This window comes from Ursus americanus, chromosome 20 (assembly GCF_024610735.1).
Source record: "Ursus americanus isolate L20-20 chromosome 20, mUrsAme1.1.p, whole genome shotgun sequence".
Classification (NCBI taxonomy): Eukaryota; Metazoa; Chordata; class Mammalia; order Carnivora; family Ursidae; genus Ursus; species Ursus americanus.
The window spans coordinates 27,688,077-27,712,230 of NC_142146.1; the positions used below are offsets into that span (position 1 = coordinate 27,688,077).

The following is a 24,154-nucleotide window of genomic DNA, read 5'->3' on the forward strand; positions in this document are numbered from 1 at the left end:
TAGAGATGAAGTTTGTTACCACTGGAAAGAGGACAGCCCCTTTCTCAGCATGCTGCTACATTTATAGAAGGGGTTTTCTTCTTTACGAGATTCAAGGGATTGTCCAAATGGGTTCCAAGACTGGACATATCAGTAGAACAGGACAGAAGCCTCAGAAGATAATGGAGGTGAGGGAATGAAAAGCATAGGGAATATTGTCACTTCTCTGAGCACTGTCATTTAGGATGTCTGAGGACCACAGAGTCTAGTCTAACTGGCCCTGCTCTCCTTTCTGTACACCATTCAGCCCCATTGGTTCTAAGCATTTTGAGTGAAGATCCACAGACCCCATGGCTTTTGTTCTCTTTCTTCCAGCTTGCAGAGAGGCAGTCCTGGCAGACATTGTCTTCCTAGTAGACAGCTCAACCAGCATTGGACCCCAGAACTTCCAGAAAGTGAAGAACTTCCTTTACTCTGTCGTCTTGGGGCTTGACATCAGCAGTGACCAGGTCCGAGTGGGACTTGCTCAGTATAATGACAATATCTACCCAGCCTTTCAGCTGAACCAGTACCCTCTGAAGAGTGTGGTCCTGGAGCAGATCCAGAATCTTCCCTACCGTACAGGAGACACAAACACAGGGAGTGCCCTGGAGTTTATCAGGATGCACTACTTGACTGAGGCAGCTGGCAGCCGGGCCAAGAACAGGGTTCCTCAGATAGTTATCCTGCTGACAGATGGGGAGTCAAATGATGAAGTCCAGGAGGCAGCTAACAAGTTAAAAGCAGATGGAGTGGTTGTTTATGTGGTAGGGGTCAATGTCCAGGACATCCAGGAATTGCAAAAAATAGCCAGTGAGCCATTTGAGAAGTATCTCTTCAACATTGAAAACTTCAACACCCTTCAGGATTTCTCAGGAGGCATTCTTCAGACTCTGTGCTCAGCAGTGGAGGGTAAGATAAAAGGTAAGAAGCTGTGTCAAAACCTAACATTCCAACCAGGACACCTAATTACAGAATGAGCCAGGATGCACTGAGTATAGTAGGAGGGCAGGAGAAGGAGCTGGCTGCCATCACTGGAGAACCTGGGGGAACTTCCTAGATGAAGGAACATCAGAGCTGGGGGTTGAAGAATGAATGCAGTTCTCATGGGTAGAAAAGAACACCCTGCCATGTTGTTCAGAGGAAGTCCAGAAGACCTATGTTCTTGGCCCTGCCTGTGCCACTTTCTAGTTAGGTGAGTGTGGACAAGCAGCTTTACTTCCTCACTTCAATGTTTTCGTCTGTACAGTGAAGATAATAACACTTGCCTAGTAGGATGGTTTGTGGGGATTAAATCAAATAATGTGTATAAAAATTGCTAGCACAAAATAACTGCTCTATGTTCATTTCCTTTGTCTCTTCCATTGGTGGAAGATGAATAGGCGAAGAGGTGCTGTAGTCTAATAAAGCAGACAACAAAGGCAGCAGGGTGTAAGAGGGAGAGAGCCCTGTGATAGGCTCGCACAAAGGAGGTGGAAGTATAATATGTACATTGTTTCATAAATATAGTACCTCTCCCTCTTATATTCCCTGCATCCTTGTATTCAGTTTTCATGAGATCTTGATTTGATTTACTTTCTTCTCTACGTCTTTTCCTTCTTCCTCCTCTCTTCAATTCCAGAATTCACCCAGGCTTATGCAGATGTGGTCTTTCTTGCTGACACCTCCCAGGGCACATCACCGGCCAGTTTCCAGTGGATGCAGAATTTCATCTCCAGGGTGGTTGGCCTGCTGGATGTTGGCAGGAACAAGTACCAGATTGGGCTGGCTCAGTACGGTGGTCAAGGTCACACGGAATTTTTGCTCAATACCTACCAGACCCGGGATGAGATGATTGTTCACATCCGTGACCACTTTTTGCTCCGGGGTGGCTCCAGGAGAACGGGCAAAGCTCTGCGATACCTTCATCAGACCTTCTTCCAGGAGGCAGCGGGAAGCCGGTTTCTCCAGGGTGTTCCCCAGTATGCAGTGGTCATGACCTCAGGCAAATCCGAGGATGAGTTCTGGGATGCTGCACAGACCTTGAGGGAGCGAGGCGTGAAAGTCATGTCTGTGGGTGTACAGGACTTTGACAGACGAGAACTGGAGGGGATGGCAACTCCACCCCTTGTATATGAGATGCAAGGACAAGATGGAGTCAGACAGTTGATGCAGGATGTGGGTGTGGTGATCCAAGGGACTGGGCAGCCCCGGTTCGGGATTGCGTCTGAGAAAGAACCTGTAGTAGGTAAGGTTTGGTCCCTACATGTGTGAGCCACTGGGAGGTCTCAGAAACTCTGGGGAAAGAGCAGAGAAGGGGGGCATTCCGGATTCCTCAATACCGGGAGACCAGCACCAGTGCATGGGGAAGAGGAGGAGGCATGGGGCCTCCTCAGGCACACACCTTATATTAGTTAACTATGGTCACAGTGAGGCTGCATAAGAAGCCATCCAAAACGTCAGTGACTGAAAAGAATCATTTATTTTCACTGATCTGCTGGGGATCAGCTGATCTTTGTTGGGCTCAACTGAATGGCTTTGCTGATCTTGCCTAGGCTTGTTCACAGATTTGAGATTTAGCTGAGGGTTGGTTGATTTACATTTGGCTCTGCTCCATAGCTCTCATGTTCCTTCTGGGATTATTAGGCTAGTCTGGGCATATTATTCCCATGGTAATTGCAGAGATGCAAGAGAGAAAACCCAATTACACAAGCACTTTTTAGACCTCTGCTTCATTATCTGCTAACATGCCATTGGCCAAGCAAGTCATATAGTTATGCTATCATCAATGGAGTAAGAAAGTATATTCCTCCCATGGAAGTGAGGTGTAGGAGTGAATATCTCTGAACAACAATTCAAGTTACCATATGCTTTTTCTAGGAGAAGGAACATTCAGGCTTCTCCCCAGAGAAGTTGGTGTTCAAAATGCTCAAGAGAGGTGCTAGTAACATTTTGAATGAGACACTCATAGTGTAGGATTGTACTGTGAATTGTCAGAGGTCTAACATTTCTGGTCCCTGCCAGGAGCATCCCCAATGACAATTCAAAACACTGCCATATATTTCAAAATATCCCCTGGGGAGGAGAACCATTGAACCTTATCTCCTGCTAAGTCCCTTTATGCATTCTAACCATTAGCCAAGCTGAACCACTCACCATTTGCTATGTATATGTTATACTTTCCCACCACTGTCTGCCCTTGAATCCACTGTTCCACCAGCCGGGATGCCCACAGGCAAAACCTTATCCTTCAGTTGTTAAGTTAGCCTCTTGGGAGAGCTTCTGGTTGATCCTCACAACAGAAGTGATAAACTCCTCCTTTCCCTGAACTATCATGGCTCTGCCCAGACCTCTCAACATGTAGAGCTTGAAAGCCCTTGGAATTTTAAAGTCAGAAGAGCCAAGCACATGTGAGACAAGATGAGGAAAATCCACGAAGGGATAATAAGGAACTAAGAAGCACCTTACAGACACTACACTAAGTAGAAGTAGAATAGGAGGTAATGGAGAATCTGGCCTGGGAGGAATTGTGTCGGTCCCTGCATAATGGGTATGGTCTTAATATAGAGGGAGAAGGGAAGAGCCTACTCTTGGTAAGGGGAAGAGCATCGGTAAGGGTGTGGAAGTGGGAATGGGCTGGATAAATGTGGAAGAAAGTGAAAAAACGGAGCCGATTGGAGGAGAGGGGAGGGTTTGGAGGTAGTGAGAGTTGAGATTAATGAGGTAGGATGGGCCCCAAGGGTCCCAAAGCCCCTGAGAAGTAACTGTAGGCTTTTAAGCAGGAAAAACGACATGACTGAAGTGGTCTTTAAGGAAGGCTTCAGGAGGCAGGCTGAATTCCACATGACACTTCAGACTCAGAAAGCCTGGAAGGCTGAGCTGTCATCTGTCCACATAGGGAGGAGCCACTTGGGTCTAGACCAACGGTGGCTCTGATAATGAGGAAAGGGAATGAACCTTGAAGACAACTTGAAAGAAGTTGTTCAAGTCAATCCTTGAACAACTCAGGGGTTAGAGGCCCTTACCCCACTCCCAGGGCTAAAAATCTCCATATACATTTTGACTTTCCCAAAACTCAACTACTAACAGCCTGCTGTTGACCAGAAATCTTACAGGGAGCCTAAACAGCAGATTAACACATTTTGTGTGTTATATGAATCATATACTGTGTTCTTCAATAAAGTAAGCCAGAGCAGAGAAAATGTTATTAAGAAAATCATAAAGATGAAAAAATACATTTATAGTACTGCACATTCACTTATTGAAGCAAATCTGCACACAGGCAGGCTGAGCTAGGGCTGCACTGGGCAGGCGTGGCGTGCGGATGGCGATGTTCTACAGCTTGGTGGTTTCAAGGGGTAGAGCCAGCTGCCGGGCGGGACCATGGCTGATGGCAGTGAACTTGAGGTGTAGCACTAGCCTGTGGCCATGGGCAGCTGTGGCCCCCATGAATGCACTAGCTTCTGGAAGGTGGAGGGGCAGGGGCACCACCATGGAAAGGGGTCTGTCTGAGACCCCGGCGAGTGAAGCACCAAGTGGGAGGGTACGGGTTTATCAGGGGCTCGGGTCTTCCTGCACAGTGCCATCCCTGCCCTCTGTGCATGTTCCCCTGCTTCAGCCCAGCCTCCTGCCCCAGCCCTGGCACTTTACCCCACCACCCCATGGACACACAGGGCAACCCACAGCCCTGCCCAGTCCCAGGGCCCCGGGGGCTGCTGACGGCCTCCGAGGGCCTCCCTCGTACTCAGAGGCTAGTAGATACCTTTGATTGTGTCTGTGGAGACTTGGGTGGGCAGTTGTACATAAATGCCTTGTGGCTTTTGGTGCCAGCTCTTAAAAAGAAAACCCACACGTGTAAGACGACCAGCACAGGGCAAACCCTGTTGATCAAGGGTCATCTGTAATAGCACTTGGTACCAACAGGTGAGGGAAGGAAGAAGTCAAAGATGCTTGGAGTTTCTATAGGAAGTGTTTTAGACATGGCAAAATCAGGGGCAACACTCTTCTTAAACCTAGGATTGTTTTTGGTTCTTTATTAAAAAAGGGAAATTACAGGACCTCGAGAGGCCAAAGATAAGTCAGAAGGTGATTCTGTTGCCTCTCTAAACTTTTTAACAGGATTCTGTTGTCTATACCTTGGCTTCAGCCTTCTGCATGTGTGATTTTGGCTCTATGCTAGGGAGAGTTCTGTTTTCACATTGTCAAAACAGACTTGGACTTTTTGGTATGTGGACACAGTGGGTTTCTCTGCATTAGGCACTGTCTTCAATTTGGAGGGAGGAGTCTGCACTCCTCATGGAAGGGGGTTTCGGCAGGTACAGCTCCATTCTTCCATCTGAGGCAGGTTCAAGTGAAGCTTCACAGAGTGAAAAAGCCAGTTAGCCCAATTTGTGGACAAAGATTTTTCATAGGCATTTGCAACATTTCATGTTGCCTCTGTTGAAGTGACATGAGATTTATCAGAGAAAGATGCACAAGTTAATAGTCACAGTTTCTTATTTGCATCTGTACCAAGAGGAAAAAATTATTAAATTAAGGGGGTTTTAGGCCTATAGAGAATTTGACTCAGTGTTTCCTGAAACTAGAAAAATGAAGGAAAAAACCTAATTAAGCCAGGCTCAGATGCTTCTAGTGGACTTTGACGAATTGAAAAAATGATCTTAAAGCACTTTCTTGTGGATATTCATATATTTACATATTTTACAAGTGTGAATACTCTTCCCAGTGTAAAATTCTGTGATAAGTACAAAACCTGTGATGTTCTTTGACCATCATGCCAAATACTGGTCATAAAGTCTTCCAATAAATTCTAAAACTCATTAATATAAGTTAGTATGACGTATTTGTTAGAGTTTGTAATAGTGAATATATTATTACAGTATGTAAAAATGTAGCATAATACAACATAAATATATAGCATAATACCAAATGAGTATTGTCTTTATTACTCTCTTCTCATGCTAAGGCCCTTTCTGTTTTTGTTTATAGTATGTCCGATGGCTATCCCAACTGATTTGGTCTTTCTCATTGAAGAATTCAGCTGGGATAGGCAATCAAATTTCCAACAAGTTGTCAACTTCTTAAAGACCACTGTCAGCTCTCTAAACGTACATCCAGATGGTGTGAGAATTGGCTTGGTCTTTTACAGTGAGGAACCACGACTGGAGTTTTCCCTGGATGCATTTCAGAACCCAGCCAATATCTTGGAGTATTTGGACAGATTAACCTTCCGGAGAAGAAGTGGAAGGATCAAGACTGGAGCTGCTTTGGATTTCCTAAGGAATGAGGTTTTCATTGAGGAGAGGGGCAGCCGGTCCAAGCATGGTGTGCAGCAGATGGCCGTGGTCATCACGGAAGGCTTCTCCCAAGACCAGTTGTCCAAGTCAGCTTCCCTCCTCCGCAGGGCAGGGGTTACCATCTATGCGGTGGGCACCCACCTTGCCTCAGAGAGTAAGGACCTGGAGAATATAGCATCATATCCTCCTTGGAAGCATGTCATCTCACTGGAATCCTTTCTGCAACTCTCTGTTGTGGGAAACAAGATTAAGAACCAACTCTGCCCTGAGACCTTGGACAGAAGTATTTCCATTTCTGGGATGGACCAGGCTCCACTAGAAGGTAGGAGAACGTTTTTCAAATTTGATCTTTTTTTTTTTTTTTAATCTTTACTCTGTCTGTTCCATTTACCTGCCTCCTCTACTCCTCATTCAAGGAAAGATTTTGGAGTCAGTTTATTAAAAAACAAGAACGCAAAACTTATGCAATCTTTATTTTGTTTTGATTCCAAACAGTGCAAAAGAATATGAAGTAACAAGTGAACATTCCTTCCTCTTCCTATCTTAGCCTTCATCCCTTTTATTGGTATTTAAAATTTATTTTTATTTTTTATTTTAAAAAGGATTTTATTTATTCATCGGACACAGAGAGAGAGCACAAGCAGGGGGAGGGCAAAGGGAGAGGGAGAAGCAGACTCTCCACTGAGCAGGGAGCCTGACGCGGGGCTCCATCCCAGGACCCCGGTCTCATGACCTGAGTCAAAGGCAGACGCTTAATCCACTGAGCCACCCAGGCACCCCTTTTTATCAGTTTGATGAAAATATATGTAATTTACAGTAGAAGCCTTAGGGGATCTTGTATGGATTTACTAAATCTTAAGCTCCTTGAAGTAGAAAATTATTTCTAAAAAGACATGAACCTTCTTGAAATTAAAAAATTTTAACTTAAAATATAAATGAACACTAATTTGCCAGTCTTCTGTGTAGAGCCAAGGCTTCTTTGAATATGCTGATTGGATTGTTCTGTATGTTTTCTTCATCAAACATCCACTAGTATAGTTTCTATAATTTCTAGTTTCAGTTTCTTTAAAGTGGGAAAAATACTTAGCCACGTTTGAAACAATCTGAGTATAGAATCCTGATTTTTATGGTCTTAAAAATTCAATTTTTGTAGCGTTATCTGGTACACCAACAGTTTCCTTTCAAACAATTTGCTTTTATTGGGTCTTTTCTAAGCAGTTAACCTGGTTTTCATAGACATAATAAACCTCTTTTATTCACACTCATATACTATTGATTTGCACAATATTTGATTTGTTGTGTAATTGTAGTACCGAACTGCCGTAAATAGGCTGAGCACAGACTCACATTACCCTCGGTAGGCTTATTCTTTGTTGACCTTACAAATAAGCTAGTCAGTCATTTTACCAGTAAAAATGGGTTTATTTGGGAATAGCAGAGAACTGCAATTCAGGAAAGGAAAGCTACAGCAAAAACAGGAGGCGAGTCCAACAAACAAAGGAGAGGAATATTATTTTATTGAGAAGGAAGAATTTGGGAGGGATTGTTTTGAATGAAAGGCCATTGGAAAAATACAAGAGTTCAGAGTGATGGCAGTTTCTCATTGGCTAGGTTGCTGGGGTAGTTGATTTCTTGTAGGAGATGCATTATTCATTCTTTTCCTGTTGGAGTTATAATTGATTCTTTCCTGCTGAGGATTCTTCTGTTGGGGCCCGAAATGGACAAGCGGTAGGTCATGAGAGTTCCCCTTTCTGCTCTCCTGCCTCCATTTCAGAGAGGTTTCCCTTTATTAAGTTTCACATCTTTCACTGAGTGAAGCAGAACTGTGTTGTGCTACTCTTGGGGGCTCCCGGGGGGGGGGGGGAGACACTCAGCGTATTGTGGGAGCATCACTCATGTGTTACTGATGTGACGGGAGGAAGTCAATTATCTGGTGAGCCGCTTAAGAGGAAGTTGGTTAGGAGAGCTCCTACTGTGTATGCAGTTTCAAAAACACACCAGAGAAAACAGAGCAGTTAAGTATATGCACCTTGGAGTCAAACTGTCTGAATTTTAAATCCCTAATTTTCCATTTACTGGCTATCCTAAGTATCTTTGTGTCTGTCTGTTCGTTTGTCTATTTTTGTCCACCCATGCTAATATTTCGAAGATTCAAATCAGAATAATAGAAAGAAGTTGACTACTTGAAATGTAGATAATTAACTTAAAATTCAAGGCTGTGATTATATCTTCAGGGGAAAATCACTGAGCCTTTTTAAAAAACAATCATTAAATAATCTTGTAATTTCTTCATTCCTTGTGCGGAGGTCTAGAGATTCAAAATATCTAAATAAATTCCTGTCTTTTGCTTTGGCCTGTATTTTTTGTCCCTTTCTCTGTTCTGGGAATGAGAAACAAAATCATTAAATGTGAATTTCATTTCCTTGTGCACCCCCTCCCTATAATCTGTAGAGAAGAAGGAGAGAAGCCTCCTTTTCTCTTCTTCTAATTCACAGACAGTATAAGGGCTGAGAGTTGATTTCGTTCCCAGACTGCATAGCAGCTAAAATGAAACCTGGAATCAGGAAAATTCAGTCTAAAATCTGGAGTGGTTAGAGGTAAATGGAAGTTGGGGCAATGTTACCAGAATTCTGTCCTGGATGACCATAAGATCATAATATCTACCGTTTGTTACTCATCAGCTATGTGCCAGATAGTCTGGTAAGCACTCGTGTATGTAATAGATACGGATCCATAGTGGCATCCAGACTGTAAAAATTATAGAGTTTCTCTTTCTCTCTTCCCTCCTGCCTCAAATTTCCATCTGCCAAGACTGGCATGAATGTGCAAAGCCAGACAGTCTTCGGGGCTCTGGGATCCTTTGGACCGTGCAAAGGCCCTGGGCTTCAGTGGAGCCGCTTTGGACCACTGGCTCCAGAGATGCATGGGGCTGGCTCCAGAGATGCCTCTTCCTGCCCTGTGGTCTTTTTCTCAAACTTGGGCCTGCCCTCTGCCTGTCATCAGTGGGTGATGGCTTCCGGTAAGGTCTGAATTTCTGCCTTCTTTTTTCTATAACTTGCCCTCGAGACTCCAGGCATTCAACAAACACTTTACCAGAGAGGTGGGTAACTATTTTCCACACCCTTCCAAGTCACACCCCCTTCCAGTGCCTGCCCCGCTGGAGGAGGATTGCCAGATATGATGCGGGACGCCCGGTAACAATTGAACTTCATTCAGATAAACAATAAATACTTTTTAAAATCATAAGTGTGTCCCATGTATCATGCAGACCAAGGTCCTCCCAAGTGAAAGGCCTGACCAAGGGAGCCCATCTGCCGCCTCAGACCACTTCCCTTTCAGTCAGGAAACATGAAAAGTCTCTTGATTCATCCCTTGGACAAGGGGGTCTAGAAATTAAAAACACAAGGCTGGACCACATTTTCTGAGAGGTGCAAGGAGAAAATCATGTGTCATTTTTTTTTTTTTTGAGGAATCTGCTATGTGACAATGGGTGATCTTAATCATTAATTTTTAATACTCAGCTCTGCTGTTTTCTGTGATCTTATTTAGTCCTTACTATAATCTTACTGAGTAGGTGTTAAGATTGCCATTTGACAGGTTAGGGAACTGAGATGCAAAGGGGCAAGACTGGACATTAAGGGGTTGAGAAAGGATCCATACGTAGAGCCATTTTGCCCTATGGAGTCTAAGCCTTAATACACAGTGATTGACTTAAGTAAGCCTCATTTAAAACAGGAAGTTTTATATTAAATGAATTAAGTTTCAGAAAGTGTACTCTTTTGCCCATATTTTAAGAAGTCAAAGCTGGGGGCATCACAATGCTGGATTTCAAGCTGTACTGCAAAGCTGTGATCACAAAGGCAGCATGGTACTGGCACAAAAACAGACACATAGACCAGTGGAACAGAATAGAGAACCCAGAAATGGACCCTTGGCTGTTTGGGCAACTAATCTTTGATAAAGCAGGAAAAAACATCCGGTGGAAAACAGTCTCTTCAATAAATGCTGCTGGGAAAATTGGACAGCTACATGCAAAAGAATGAAACTTGACCACTCTCTCACACCATACACAAAGATAAACTCCAAATGGATGAAAGACCTTGATGTGAGACAGGAATCCATCAAAATCATAGAGGAAAACATAGGCAGCAACCTCTACAACATTGACCAAAGCAACCTTTTTCATGACACATCTCCAAAGGCAAGAGAAACAAAAGATAAAATGAACTTGTGGGACTTCATCAAGATAAAAAGCTTCTGCACAGCCAAGGAAACAGTCAAAAAAACTAAGAGGCAGCCCATGGAATGGGAGAATATATTTGCAAATGATACTACAGATAAAAGACTAGTATCCAAGATCTACAAAGAACTTCTCAAACTCAATATATGAGAAACAAATAAACAAATCATGAAATGGGCAGAAGATATGAACAGACACTTTTCCAACGATGACATACAAATGGCTAACAGACACACGAAAAAAATGTTCAAAATCATTAGCCATCAGGGAAATTCAAATCAAAACCACACTGAGATACCACCTTATGCCAGTTAGAATGGCAAAAATTGACAAGTAAGAAACAACAATTGTTGGAGAGGATGTGGAGAAAGGGGATCCCTCCTACATTGTTGGTGGGAAAGCAAGTTGGTACAGCCACTCTGGAAAACAGTGTGGAGGTCCCTTAAAAAGTTAAAAATAGAGGTACCCTATGACCCCACCATTGCACTACTGGGTATTTACCCCAAAGATACAGACATAGTGAAGAGAAGGGCCATATGCACCCCAATGTTCATAGCAGCATTGTCCACAATAGCTAAATCGTGGAAGGAACCAAGATGCCCTTCAACAGATGACTGGATTAAGAAGTTGTGGTCCATATATACAATGGAATATTAGTCAGCTATCAGAAAGAACGAGTTGTCAACATTTGCTGCAACATGGACGGCACTGGAGGAGATAATGCTAAGTGAAATAAGTCAAGCAGAGAAAGACAATTATCATATGATTTCTCTCATCTATGGAACATAAGAACTAGGAAGAACGGCAGGGGAAGAAAGGGAAAAAGAAAGGGGGGGTAATAAGAAGGGGGAATGAAGCATGAGAGACTATGGACTCTGAGAAACAAACTGAGGGCTTCAGAGGGGAGGGGGTGGGGGAATGGGATAGGCCGGTGATGGGTAGTAAGGAGGGCACGTATTGCATGGTGCACTGGGTGTTATACGTAACTAATGAATCATCGAACTTTACATCAAAAACCAGGGATGTACTGTATGGAAAAAAAAAAAAGTCTGACTTGCGTGGGAAACAGAAATATTGGGTACTCAGACAATTCCTAGCTTCAAATATGTCCTGATATTTTACTTTAGCTTGTCCTCAACTTGCTCATTTGAGAAATGTCAAGTACTACTTACTTCATGTCTGATGTGCGGTTCACCAGAAACAGACTCTGAGACAAGGATATGGAAGCAAGTGATTTATCTGGGAGGTGCCCCCTGGGGATACAGTAAGGGGCGTGGAGATTTGAGAAAGGAAAGGAAGTCTCCAGCAGAGGCTGAATTAGTGAGCAGGTAATTGCTGTGGGCAGCTGGGGCTCAGTTCTGCTGGGGACCCAGGGAACTTGTGTAGAGTTCACGTCAGAGTTGCCCCACCCAAAGGACAAGGGAGCTGGCTATGTATCCACTACTCCCCTCTCAGTCGTTGGTTGGTGGCTGCTTCCAAACTCACTCCCAGGCATTGCGGCCTGCCTGCTGCGTGGCTGAGCATGCTTCTGGCCAAATGATATCCCAGGCAGAGCCACAGGTGCTTTCATAGAAAGCTGTTGGCTCTCAAGGGAACAATGAGAGCTGAGGGCGTCTGGGTGGGGATCAGGATGAGTAGCTTTGGCTATGTTCTAATGGTTTGCTCCTTCTTCTTATCGCCTAGACTGTGTGCACATTGAGAAGGCCGATATTTACTTCCTTGTCGATGGGTCTAGCAGCATCAACCATGACAATTTTCTCGAAATGAAGGTGTTCATGAATGAGGCGATAAAGAGGTTCCAAATTGGGCCTGACAGAGTACGGTTTGGAGTCGTTCAATACTCGGATGGAACTGATATTCACTTTATCCTCAGCCAGTATTCCAGTGTGGCAGGGCTGAAGGCAGCCATTGATGACATCCAGCAGAGGAAAGGTGGCACCATGACCGGTGAGGCCTTGAGCAGCATGGCTCAGGTCTTTGTGAACACCACTCGCAGGGATGTGCCTTGGTATCTCATAATCATCACTGACGGTAAATCCGAGGACCCGGTGGCTGAGCCTGCAGAGGCACTGAGGAGAGAAGGTGTCATCATTTATGCTATTGGAGTAAAAAATGCTAATGTTATGGAGCTCAAGGAGATAGCTAAAGACAGGACGTTTTTCACGCCTGAGTTTGATTCCTTGAAGGCCATCCAACGAGATGTGGTACAGGACATCTGCTCCTCAGAGAGTAAGAGTTGTTTCCTTAGTCTCTCTTTCCCTCCAAGTGTATGTATTGAATCTAATGAAATAGGCTTCATTCTCAAAGTGTGGACTCACTGGGGTCCAAAAGTGAATGTTGGACAGAGTGACCATGACCTGGAATGAAGCAAGCTGGTTAGATTTCTGTCTTTATCATACAGCTGTGTCTCCTTTGTGCTGGGTCACAGAAAATTTTTCTCATTGACTTCCTCTTCCACCCCCTTTAAAAATATTTTCATTTTTGTATATATGCCACCCTGGACTGTCCCTGGGGACTTGTAATTAATTGGTTTCAGACTCTGAGTGAATGTTCTGTTCTCCTTGTTGTCCCCAGCCTGTAAGAATAGGCAAGCTGATATCATCTTCCTCATAGACGGTTCAGAATCCATCTCCCCAGAAGACTTTGAAAAGATGAAGGGATTCGTGAAGAGGATGGTGAACCAAGCTGATATTAGTGCTGATGAGATTCAGATTGGCCTTTTGCAGTTCAGCTCAACCCCCCAGGAAGAATTCAGACTTGACCAATACTCCTCAAAGGTGGACATCCACAAAGCCATCACAAATGTTCAGCAGATGAATGATGGCACCCGCACTGGGAAAGCCCTGAATTTCACTCGGCATTTTTTTGACAGTTCAAGAGGAGGGAGACCCAATGTTCAACAGTATTTGATTGTGATCACTGATGGGGTTGCCCAGGATGATGTAGTCATGCCAGCCAAGGCTCTCAGGGATAGGAACATCGTTATTTTTGCCATTGGGGTGGGAGAAGCCAAAAATGCTCAGCTTTTGCAGATTACCGATGACCCGCAGAAAGTGTACTATGAAGAGAATTTTGAGTCCCTGCAGAACTTGGAGAAGAAAATTCTTCTTAAGGTCTGCATTCCACAAGGTGAGTGACGGAGGGTTTGCTATTTGATCCATAAGCACATCGTAAGTGTCAGGGATGCTGTTGTCTCTCTTAGTAAAATGAAACTGATCCTTCTAGCTGGAGGAGAGAGGGAAGTTCACCCTGAGGGGAGGATAGCAGGCCTGAACCCTGGGTGCTGTGGTTTACCTTCCCCTGGGGATTCTTTCCGTTGTTCTCATGGCTGTCACCACTCTGGACTCCAGTGACCTGAACCTTCTCAGAACTCTGTCTCTAGAAAGTCCTTACAACTCTTAGGTTTACTCCTCGTAGATAGAAAAACCAGACTGGAATATGTAAACACAATTTACTGAAGATTTGGGCATACCAGAAGGGAGATAGGAACAGAGGATAATATCAGGTACACTGGTGCTCTTATGAGCTAGAGCACAGTGTTTTTCTACGTGGCTTTGTAGAGAGGCCTCTCTACTTTGTTGCCAGGAAGGTTTCATATGGCTGAGGTCATCCTTAACCCCATTTTATCTCAAGTTTTTATCCTAAACAGTAAGGTCCAGAAACAGGTGTTCTTCCGCCCAACAGTCTGGGTCTGCTCTTCCCCCAAGACTTGCCTTACAATGTGCAATTGACCGGGAGAATATCTTCACGGACAGTGCTCCCTCCTATCCACAGGGAGTGAGATTCTCCATCACAATCACATTCTAATCAGAATGGCTAACCTTTGGGTGGTCCTTTTTTGTGCTTGGGGCTATTCCAAGGGCTTCCAATATTAAAACATTTAATCTTCACATAACCCTATTAAATAGATACTATTTTTTTTTTTTAAGATCTTATTTGTTTATTAGACCGAGAGAGACACAGCGAGAGAGGGTACACCAGCAGGGGGAGTGGGAGAGGGAGAAGCCGGCTTCCCGCCAAGCAGGGAGCCTGATGCGGGGCTCTATCCCAGAACTTCGGGATTACGCCCTGGGCCGAAGGGAGACGCCCAATGACTGAGCCACCCAGGCGCCCCTAAACAGATACTGTTTTACAGCTGGGGAAACTAAAGCACACCCAAATCAGGTTATTTGGCCCAAGTAAATAGCACCGCTGAGATTTAAACCTGAGGCAATCTGGTTGCAGAGTTTGTGTGCTAGATACTGTTCCACATTGTTTTTTGGTATAGCACGGTAGAGCATAAGAGGGCCTCTCGAACTTTAATATGCATTTGAATCACCCGGAGCTCTTACTGAAAAGCAGATTCTGATTCAGTAGGTCAGAGCGGGGTTCTGCAATTCTCACAAGCTCCCAGGTGATGCTGATCCTGCTGGTACTCAAATGTACGCTTTGAGTAGGAGGGTAGTGTAGTATAGTGTGTAGTACACTGTAATGTGGTATTGTATAGTATGATCTTGTAGGGCATAACAAGGTAGTACAGTACAGAAGAGTTTGATATAGTATGATACAGCACAGAATGTCATAGGACGGTATACAGTGGCGTAATATGGTATAGTAATACATGGTAAAGTATAGTATAATAAAGCATAGTATAGTATGAAATCGTATAAAGGAGTGTAAAATGAAACCCATAAGGCCCAACATTCCTACATCAACACTATGTGAAGCAGATACTATTACTATGATACCTAATTCCCAGATGAGAAAAGCAAGAAAGAGGTAAGAAACGAAGATGGGAAATAACGTGAGTCAGGGTTTGAACTTTCCAGAAGTTTGGTGTTGAAAACTAGAGCCAATTTTCTAGAGTATTAAATTAATATTTTTGTTTATACTGAGTAAAGGATATCACTTTGCCGTGTCCTTGGTAAATTCAGAAATCAATCGGATGGAGTGGATGTGTGAAATTATTTTTTAAATAAGCATGGATTTTGGGTTGTCCTACATGAAGCTGTTCAGAGTTTTCAGGAGTTAAAGTCCATTTTTGTTTGTTTATATGTACCTGGGTATTATTCCGGGCAGAAGAAGAGATACAGGATTCCAGCTTCTCTTTTCAGATTATTTTGTACCACATAGTGAATTAGGATTTACATTCATCTTCAGCTTTGTCTTTTGACTTTTTGATAAAATTAGCTGGGTACCTCAATGATGGCTGGAACCTAATTAATTCTGGAATTCTAGAATCATAAAGCTGAATCATAAAGACCTTAGAGATTACCTGGCAAGGTTCAACCCTCTACATTAACAGGGAAAAAAATGCTTGCATATTCTTACATTTACAGAATAAAGCCAGCTGAAAATGTTCCTGGGGGAAAATGTAAATTAGAAATGTTGGAATAATATTCCATACTGCAGAAAGGAAATTCCTTTTTTTCTGAAATGAGATCTGATGTAGAAATGGGATTTACATCTGTGAAAACTCCTTTTGGTGAATTTCAATTAGAGATTTAAAAGTCAAAACAAAACCAAGATATTTTATATGAAAGGAGGGGAGGAAGGCATTTGCTGTCTTGGCAATTCTGGAAGCATATCTGGCCAGCTAGCACTGAGTGTGTTATTTAGGGGATGAAAAACTCATGGCTCAGTCCTGGATCTCAGATCCCTGAGAAACTTTAAGACATTGTTTATGACCATTTTCACTGGTAAAGGGTCCAGTATTTATTTATTTTCTTCAGATTTGTCCCCTAAAATCTGCAGTTTTGTTTTTATTGATTCTGAGCCAAATACTCCAGTGTGTGCTTGTCTAAGGAGAAAATGTCCACATGTCTTGGATTGCACTGGACAATTGCAAGTTATGCTTGTTGTCCAGAAGTAGTTGATAATAGTGACCCTTTTATCATTGTTAAGTTACACTTTAAGTCATTTGTCCAGATTCTAATTCAGGTGCATTTGTGACCAGCATTTCCTCCCCATTGGAATTTTGTGCACGGTCTTATTATTCACCAGTGAGTGGGTGGGTATAGCCTGAAAGATCAGTGCGTTTTCAGATTCTCACAATACTCTTCCAGGAAGGCTTAACAATTTTCAGGTAGAAGAAACAGAAAATTGAGAGTGATTGTCAGTCTTGGTCTTTTCTGATATGCTTCCCTGAAATAAGGTATATGCAGAGGTGGTGAATGAGAAAAGAAACTTTTGAGGGAGAAGAAAATAGTACAGCATGTGCTGGAAGAGACTCAAGGCTCATTTATATTCCCTTCTTTATTCATTTATCAAACACTTCATGAGCATCTATCTATATTAGGCATTGGGAAAGTAAGATGATGTAATCCCTGCTATGAAGGAATCTTTGTTTAATGGGAGAGAAGCTCAGGTAAAGTAGCATGGACATACAGGGACATTTAATAAGGCAACTTGAGGACCTGGGGACATGAGTCAGAGAGGGGTTTGGGGGGGAGGTCTCTGGAGCTGAAACTTGAAGGACATGTATGGGTTAACCAGATTGGGGTGGAGGAGATGGGAAAGGACACTTCAGGTAGAGGGAATAGGAGCTGCAGAGGAACAGATGTATGAAACACTGTATGTTGTATCAGTTAGCTTTGCTGTGTAACAGACCATCCCCCAGATTAAACATTGTTTAGCTTATATTTCTGTGGATTGGCTGCAGATTCTTCTTTCAGGGTTGGCTGATGTCTTCTGGGCTTGGTCATGCGTCTATAGATGACTAATTTGATTTTCTTCTCTTCCACCTTCAAAGGATGCAACATAGATTTGTCTGTAGGACTTGATATTTCCACTCCCAGAAGTCCAGTTCAGCAGAAGCTTCAACAGTTACTGCCAGAGGTGATGCAACAGTTGGCCTTGCTTTCCAACATCAGCTGTAGTGCTGGTGGTAGCCTCAACTTGATGTTCCGCTTCTTGGTCCCTGGCTCAAATGGCCAGCTTATCTTTGACTCGGGCTTTAAAAAGTATAGTGATGATATTATTCAGACATTCTTAATTCATCAGACTGCCACGAGCAACTATATGGATGCGGAATTTTTGAAGTCCCTGGGAGATCGTGCTATCCAACTGTCTTCTGCTAATGTGAAGGTAATAAATGCTGAGAAACCATGATACAGTGCCAATCGCCAGGGTTGGCAGGATAAGGCTTTTGTGACTGAGGCTAATAAACTGTTCTTCACTGGAGATTCTATATAGAGGAAAACCATAATCTTACTCAGTAAAGACCAACAAGGGATATGTTTTCATTCAATCAACAAATATTTACTAAGCCCTAGAGGTTCTGTGCTAAATAATGCCAGTAGAGATAAAAAGATAAATCTCTGCCCTCAAGTTACTCACAGTTTAGAGATCCAGATTCTTCCATGGTGCAAATTCATTCCAAAGACAACTTGGAAGATATTAACTCCTTATGGTCACTGATTGTCATGTAGAGTAGGGCCCATTATTTTTCTAGTCAGCACTCTGAACTATTTTTAATAACTAGCTAATGGCTTGTTAGTGGTCCTCCCTTCCTGTTGCCCAAGACTATTAACCCACTAAAGCCTACAGAGATGAAAAGATTTTATGTGATGTTTATTTGGAAATGACATCCCCAAACTTTGCAAGTTACATTTCGTTCTTCCTTCAATAATGCATCCAGTGGATTTATTTCTTAAAATATGGAATTTACTTTTAAATTAAAGATTTTTCTTTGAGTAAAGGTAACACAGTTTAATGACAAAAACGCATTAAAATATTGGTAGTTTTGCACTGATAAAGGTGAATATTGTAAGACCATTTTTGGAAGGTATTTTTAAGGGAATACATTAAGCTGGTTCAAATTCTTTTTTTGGCAGGGGCCTTGGGGATGTAGAAGTAAAAGTGAATGTGTAATAAAGTAACAACTAAACAAAGGGGTGAAATGAAACAGGGTGAAAGGCTGGATACAACCAGAAAAGCTAAGCTTATCCTTGCATTTTTACAAAATGTGCAACTTCCAGCATTTATCTTTCTCCTTTCCCCTTCCTCCCCTCTATCCTTGTTCCCCTCCACCCTCCTCTCTCTCATAAACAACAGGTCCTTTTAGTGTTTACAGATGGACTGGATGATAATTTCCAGAGACTGAAGTTAACATCTGAGCTTCTCCGCAGCAAAGGTAAGTGCTCGTAGTTGCCCTGGGTGGGCTGTTCCTCCCACAGGGACCGAGATCCTCTTTCAGATTTCCAGATGGCACTGGCTTCCATTAAGCCTTCCATAGACTAACCCTGGTGGTTGGAGCTCAGTGCCCACAGGCTGATGCTCTGTATGAATCAGGGCTGAGAGAACCCAGAGTCCCATATCCCTGACACTGACCAAGGGTCATTGTGACTGAGACAGGACTGACGAGTAACCAGCCTGGCATCTGCTTTTGAGGGTTGAATGGGCAACTCCTACTTCATTTTGAATGGGTGCCATTTGCTCTTGCAGGCTACCAAGGGATCCATATGTCTCTTTTTCCTGAACTCTGGAATCACTGGGCTTTGCTTTTCCACTGCCCTTCCTTCCTCCTTTGCTCACCAATTCTTCTTCTCTCTCCATTCCCCAAGGGCTGCTACTAGTCTATATGGCATCTTTGTGAAATTAGAACAAGATGCCAATGCTCTGGGTGTATGCGACCCTGTGCCTGGGTACCTGGCTTCAAGAGTAGTAAGCTGGCTGGATTTCAGGGGCCCCCAGCTCCCTCAGCGGGGCAGTACCACCTGTACAGCTGTGCGCCTTTGCTCTCCTGTTCCCATTTCATGTCACATAAAAGCTCTAAGGCAAACTGAAGATGAACAAGCAGCAACTCAAGCTCCCTGTACTCCTCTCCCTTCTCCGTAGAGTATGTTCGGTATATTCCTCTTGAGGTGATGCTTTCCGTTGGTTAACAATGTGCTGGAATATTTGCTGTGACAACTTGCTCCCAACTGGATTTACCACATAGGAAGTTTAAAATGTTGCGAATCTTCTGGAAGGGAATTTGAAGTATTTGACAAAAGACGGCCAACTTTGCCTACATGCTAGATCAGCATTCCATTTCTAGAAATTTATTTTAAGGAATAATTAAGAACATGTAAACAACTTTTAATCACAAGATTGTTAAGTAGCTTGTTTACAATAGCAAAAAGCTGATGTGTGTACATATGTGTGTGTGAATTTAGTGTTCAAAATATTCACAAATATTTATTCTGAAATTCTATGAATGGTGATTTCCAGACAATTTGAAAAGTGTCCTTGGCCATTTGTTCTCTTTTATGTGGGCAAATCCACATGATTTTTTCATGCCTTCATCAGTAGGGTGGGCTCAGGCTGCAATAATTAACAACCTTCAAATCCCGGTGGCTTAAACGAGCAAGAATATATTTATCTTATGCCTTATGACCATTCATTTGTGTCTCATTCTTATCACTTAAGGACCCAGGCTGAAAGAGGGTCTGTTCCTGTGGCAGGAGACAGGAAATGGGGCAAATTATGTACTGTTCTGAAAATTTCTCCCAGGGAGTGACACATGTCACTTCTGGTCTCGTTTCATTGGTCAGAAATGCAGTTTGAGACAAGACAGGTAAAGGATATAGGAAAGGTGCGATGATGCATGAATATCTAGGGCCAGGACAAAGACCGTTCAAAAGACATGCAAGTAAATCTCCAACCTGCTGGTATTTTGAAGGATTATCTGGGCTCCTCTTTGTTGGCCTGGAAGGTGTGCATAAATTAGAAGAGCTCCAGGAGCTAGAATTTGGTAGAGGATTCATATATAATCAACCTCTGAGCACTACACTGCAATCCCTCCCAAGCATCTTACTGAAGCAACTTGTAAGTATTTTTTTCCTTTTTCACACCATCCTTCACTAGGTCTAGTCATTCTAATAATTTTAAAAACCCAGAGGGAATTTTGTCTCTTTAGTGTGTAATGTGACATAGGTTAGCACAGACGAAAGAAATCATGTCACATGAATTCTGTTTTTCAGGACACAATTGTGGAGAGAAGATGCTGCAATATATATATGAAGTGTTTTGGAAAAGATGGGTACCAGGGTGATGGTGGGAACCCTGGGAGCAAGGTGAGAATTTGTTGGATGAGATGGTGCCGGGGGAGAGAAGATCTTTTAGCACCCACTGCTCACCAAGCCCTGTGTTCTGTCTTTACCACACCTTTGCTAATTCTACCCTCTAACAAACCTTTGAGGCAAATGTTACTTCACAGGTGTGCAATAGAAGCTTAGAGAGGGAACATTACTTTCCCAAAGCCCCTGTGTCTACCTGACTCAAGGCTCATGTTCTTTCCACTATATGATGCTGTCTACTTACATTTATTTGACAAGTAATTTCACGGACAAATTTCACATACTCTACTACAGCACAGAGGTTTTCACTTGTCCACAAGATGTTCCCTTGTGTACCAGCTGCTTTCTTAACGGTGGCCTTTTCCCCTCCGAGCTGACGTTCTCTTCTATAGCTTTAAACTCTGAGGAATGATACAATCTACTGGTTCCCAAGTGGTCCCTTTGCAACTCTCTGTTAAGTCCATGGTGAAGCGATAGCAAAATTACCATGTTCCACTTTAAAGGGACAATGAATCTCATTAAAAATGGACCTCAGTTATGCAGGGACATGAGGTACCCTTCACACACAAACTACAGCTTCACGATGGTGGGATCATCACAGATCCTCATGTAAGGTTGAATTAAACCCATTGGCTTTGCCCATCCTTTCCCATTCTCTCTTTGTAAGGTTTCCTGTGAGGTTGTGGGAATGAGCTCTGACTGACTTTGCAGATCAATCTTGATTTAGAACAGTATAAAGTATATAATGACTTTTTGAGAAAAATGGTAGTTATGCCTTAGCACTAGATTTTTCCTTCTTGCGTTGTTCTTAAGTATCAGACTGGAGAATCAGGAAATCAAGCTTGGGAACCTCTTGACATGTTTTTTTGCAACTTAAAGACTCTGCCTCAGAGGCTGAAGATGGGAATGTTTTGAATAATTAACTTCTCTATCTTAATGTCTGTAAGAATCCAGTGGTGAGTTGCATTGATGTTCATGTCTTTGTTGATCCCAAAGAGAATATGGCTCCCATATCTTATCGAACATTTTTAAATTAAATAAGCACATCTGGCTATAAATGGCAAGCCAAACTTCCCTGAGAGGAAATGGTTTGTGTGTTTAGTTATCTAAGAAGAAGCAAAAAAGAGAAAGAGAAAGAGATTGGAAGAGACTAAACAGCTGAGTCATACAGAAATAAACAACCGTTTCTCATAAGTAGCCTGGACCGTAACACCTTTGCTTACTGACGTTTTGAAAAACAAGGTCAAAGTCCTCTTTAAGAGGAACAGTGTTCCTTAAACATTTAACTAGAAACTAGTTTTGGTTTGGATTTTCAGAATAGAACGGCTTAAAACGGTATTTTAGGAAAATAAAAAGAGGCTAACGTGCCAACTACTAAGACAAACAGGTATTCAAGTTTTCACTTTAAGACAGGCCAAAAATATTTGTTTCTGCATGTCCCTACACATTGTGCTCCACGTTTAGTTGATTCTCACTAAAATGTCAACTCAGTGAGACAAAGGTATCTATTAGTAAAGTTTTTAAAAATTTTTGTGTTTATTATCATCATCGTCGTCATCATCATCATCATTTTTAGAGAGAAAGCACGAGTGGGGAGGGGCAGAGGGAGAGAGAGAGAATCTCAGGCCTTACTGAATGCAGACCCTGATGTGGGGCTCGATCTTGTGACGGTGAGATTATAACCTGAGCTGGAATCAAGAGTTGGATGTTTAACGGACTGAGCCCCAGGCCCCTATTAATAACAATTTTATTTCATGTAGATTGAAGAAAAGAACTTAGAATCCAAGTTATTTCTTTTGATTTCTTTTTTTCTCAGGGAAAGCCTGGTGCTGATGGATTACCTGGTCATCCTGGTGAAGAAGGTGGATATGTAAGTACTGAATCTTATTTTTTTTTCTTGATTTGAAGGAATATGGTAAAATGGGTCAAGTATTAGAAATACTCAACTGCACTTAAGTCATGAAAATTTTTCTCATCTATGCCACTTAAAATGGGTTTAAAATATCTATATAAAAATAGCCATTTGTTATAACAAATGTTAGGAGGACAAATTCTGTAAAGTTATAATCTCTAAAAGGTGTTTAATGATGAAGGGTGGTCATTTTAATCTGAATTTGAGATAACTGAAACTGTGGTCTATGTCTAATGAGTATGTATGTAATAGTAATTATTGATTGTGAGCTGAATTGCAGGTCATTTGTTAGTATTAACGAGGTAGCTATGTTTGTAAGTAATTTAACAAAATAAATTGAAGAGAACCAAGGCCATTCTTGTAACAAGATCCCTCAGATGCCTTCCTGAGTGGCCAAAAAGGTGATAGAGTTATAGTTACTCACCAAAAGTTTGCTTACAACCCTGGATGTATCCCTGGGCACGGGAAAGTTAGCCATTGTGTGATTGGCTGCGGGGAAAAATGTATATTATAGAGAGAACTGGAATGCGGTAGGGCCCATCTTTATTACAACATATAATATCAAAAGGATTTTTAAATGCCTTAGTTTTAAATTGCGGAAAACCACTTTACCATAGGTGTCTATTTTAAAGTTGTTATGTATACACCCCTGGTTCTCAAACTTTTGGTCTCAGAATGCCTTTACATTCTCTAAGATTATTGAGGACCTCAAAGAGCTTCTGTTGATGTAGTTTCTATCTATTGATATTTACCATGTTAGAAACTCAAAAGGAAAGAATTTTATTTTATTTTATTTTATTTTATTTTATTTTATTTTATTTTTGAGAGAAAGAAAGAGAGAGGCATGGGAGAGGGGAGGGGCAGAGAGAGAGAGAGAATCCCAAGCAGGCTCCATGCCCAGTGCAGAGGCTAACACCATGCTCGATCTTGCGACCCTGAGATCATAACCTGAGCCAAAATCAAGCCAGTCACTCTACCAACTGAGCCAACCAGGAGCCCCAGAATGAAAAGAATTTTAAAAATATTTATTTATTTTACTCCCAAATAACAAAAACAAGCCCTTAATATAAAGGACACATTCCTTTATGAAAAATAACTGTATTTTCCAAAATGAAATAGATGAGTGAGAAGAGTGGCATTGTTTTACATGTTTTCAATATCTGGCTTATTAGAAGATAGCTGGATTCATATGTCTGCTTCTGTGCTCAGTCTTGTGATATCACTTGCTTTGGGGTTTCTTAAAACCTCTGCTGTAAACTTGGGAGAGTAAGAGTAAGAAAAGATAATGTATCTATGTATGATTGGGGAAGTAGTTTTAATTTTCTGAGCACCCCCTCCCAAAGAGTCTTGGGGACCTCTGTGGTCCTTGGACCTTTGAAAAGTGTTTTTCAAACTGCTGGGCTATCCAAGCTTTAATGTTCTCATCACCCCCTTGGAGTTGTGCATTGTTTTACTGTTCTGAATATTTAGGCGCTGGAACTTGGAAAACCAGCAGAAATGAGAAAAAAAAAATGCAGCCGTTGGGAGCTATATAAGCCAATTCATTTCTTTGATTATATTTGTGGGAGAATTGCTCAACTTTTCTCTCTTTATTTTGCCTCAGTAATTATAGTCTTAGATGTTAGAAATACATTCAGAAATGTGGGCTATGGATTTTTGCTGTTTTGTT

The 24,154-nt window shown here is 42.3% G+C and overlaps 1 protein-coding gene across 3 annotated transcripts in view; it reads left to right on the top strand.

Moving 5' to 3' along the window:
- LOC123788369 (collagen alpha-4(VI) chain-like) overlaps positions 1 to 24,154 on the top strand; it is a 123,409-nt gene that overhangs the window by 39,902 nt on the left and 59,353 nt on the right. For all 3 annotated transcript variants that reach the window (XM_045791731.2, XM_045791730.2, XM_087870197.1), the window contains 10 exons: positions 355 to 942; positions 1,640 to 2,245; positions 5,986 to 6,615; positions 12,217 to 12,762; positions 13,108 to 13,662; positions 17,264 to 17,598; positions 18,568 to 18,646; positions 20,177 to 20,322; positions 20,478 to 20,570; positions 22,390 to 22,443. In XM_045791731.2, coding sequence (XP_045647687.2) covers positions 355 to 942; positions 1,640 to 2,245; positions 5,986 to 6,615; positions 12,217 to 12,762; positions 13,108 to 13,662; positions 17,264 to 17,598; positions 18,568 to 18,646; positions 20,177 to 20,322; positions 20,478 to 20,570; positions 22,390 to 22,443 — 3,632 coding nt within the window. The remainder of the gene's footprint in view (positions 1 to 354; positions 943 to 1,639; positions 2,246 to 5,985; positions 6,616 to 12,216; positions 12,763 to 13,107; positions 13,663 to 17,263; positions 17,599 to 18,567; positions 18,647 to 20,176; positions 20,323 to 20,477; positions 20,571 to 22,389; positions 22,444 to 24,154) is intronic.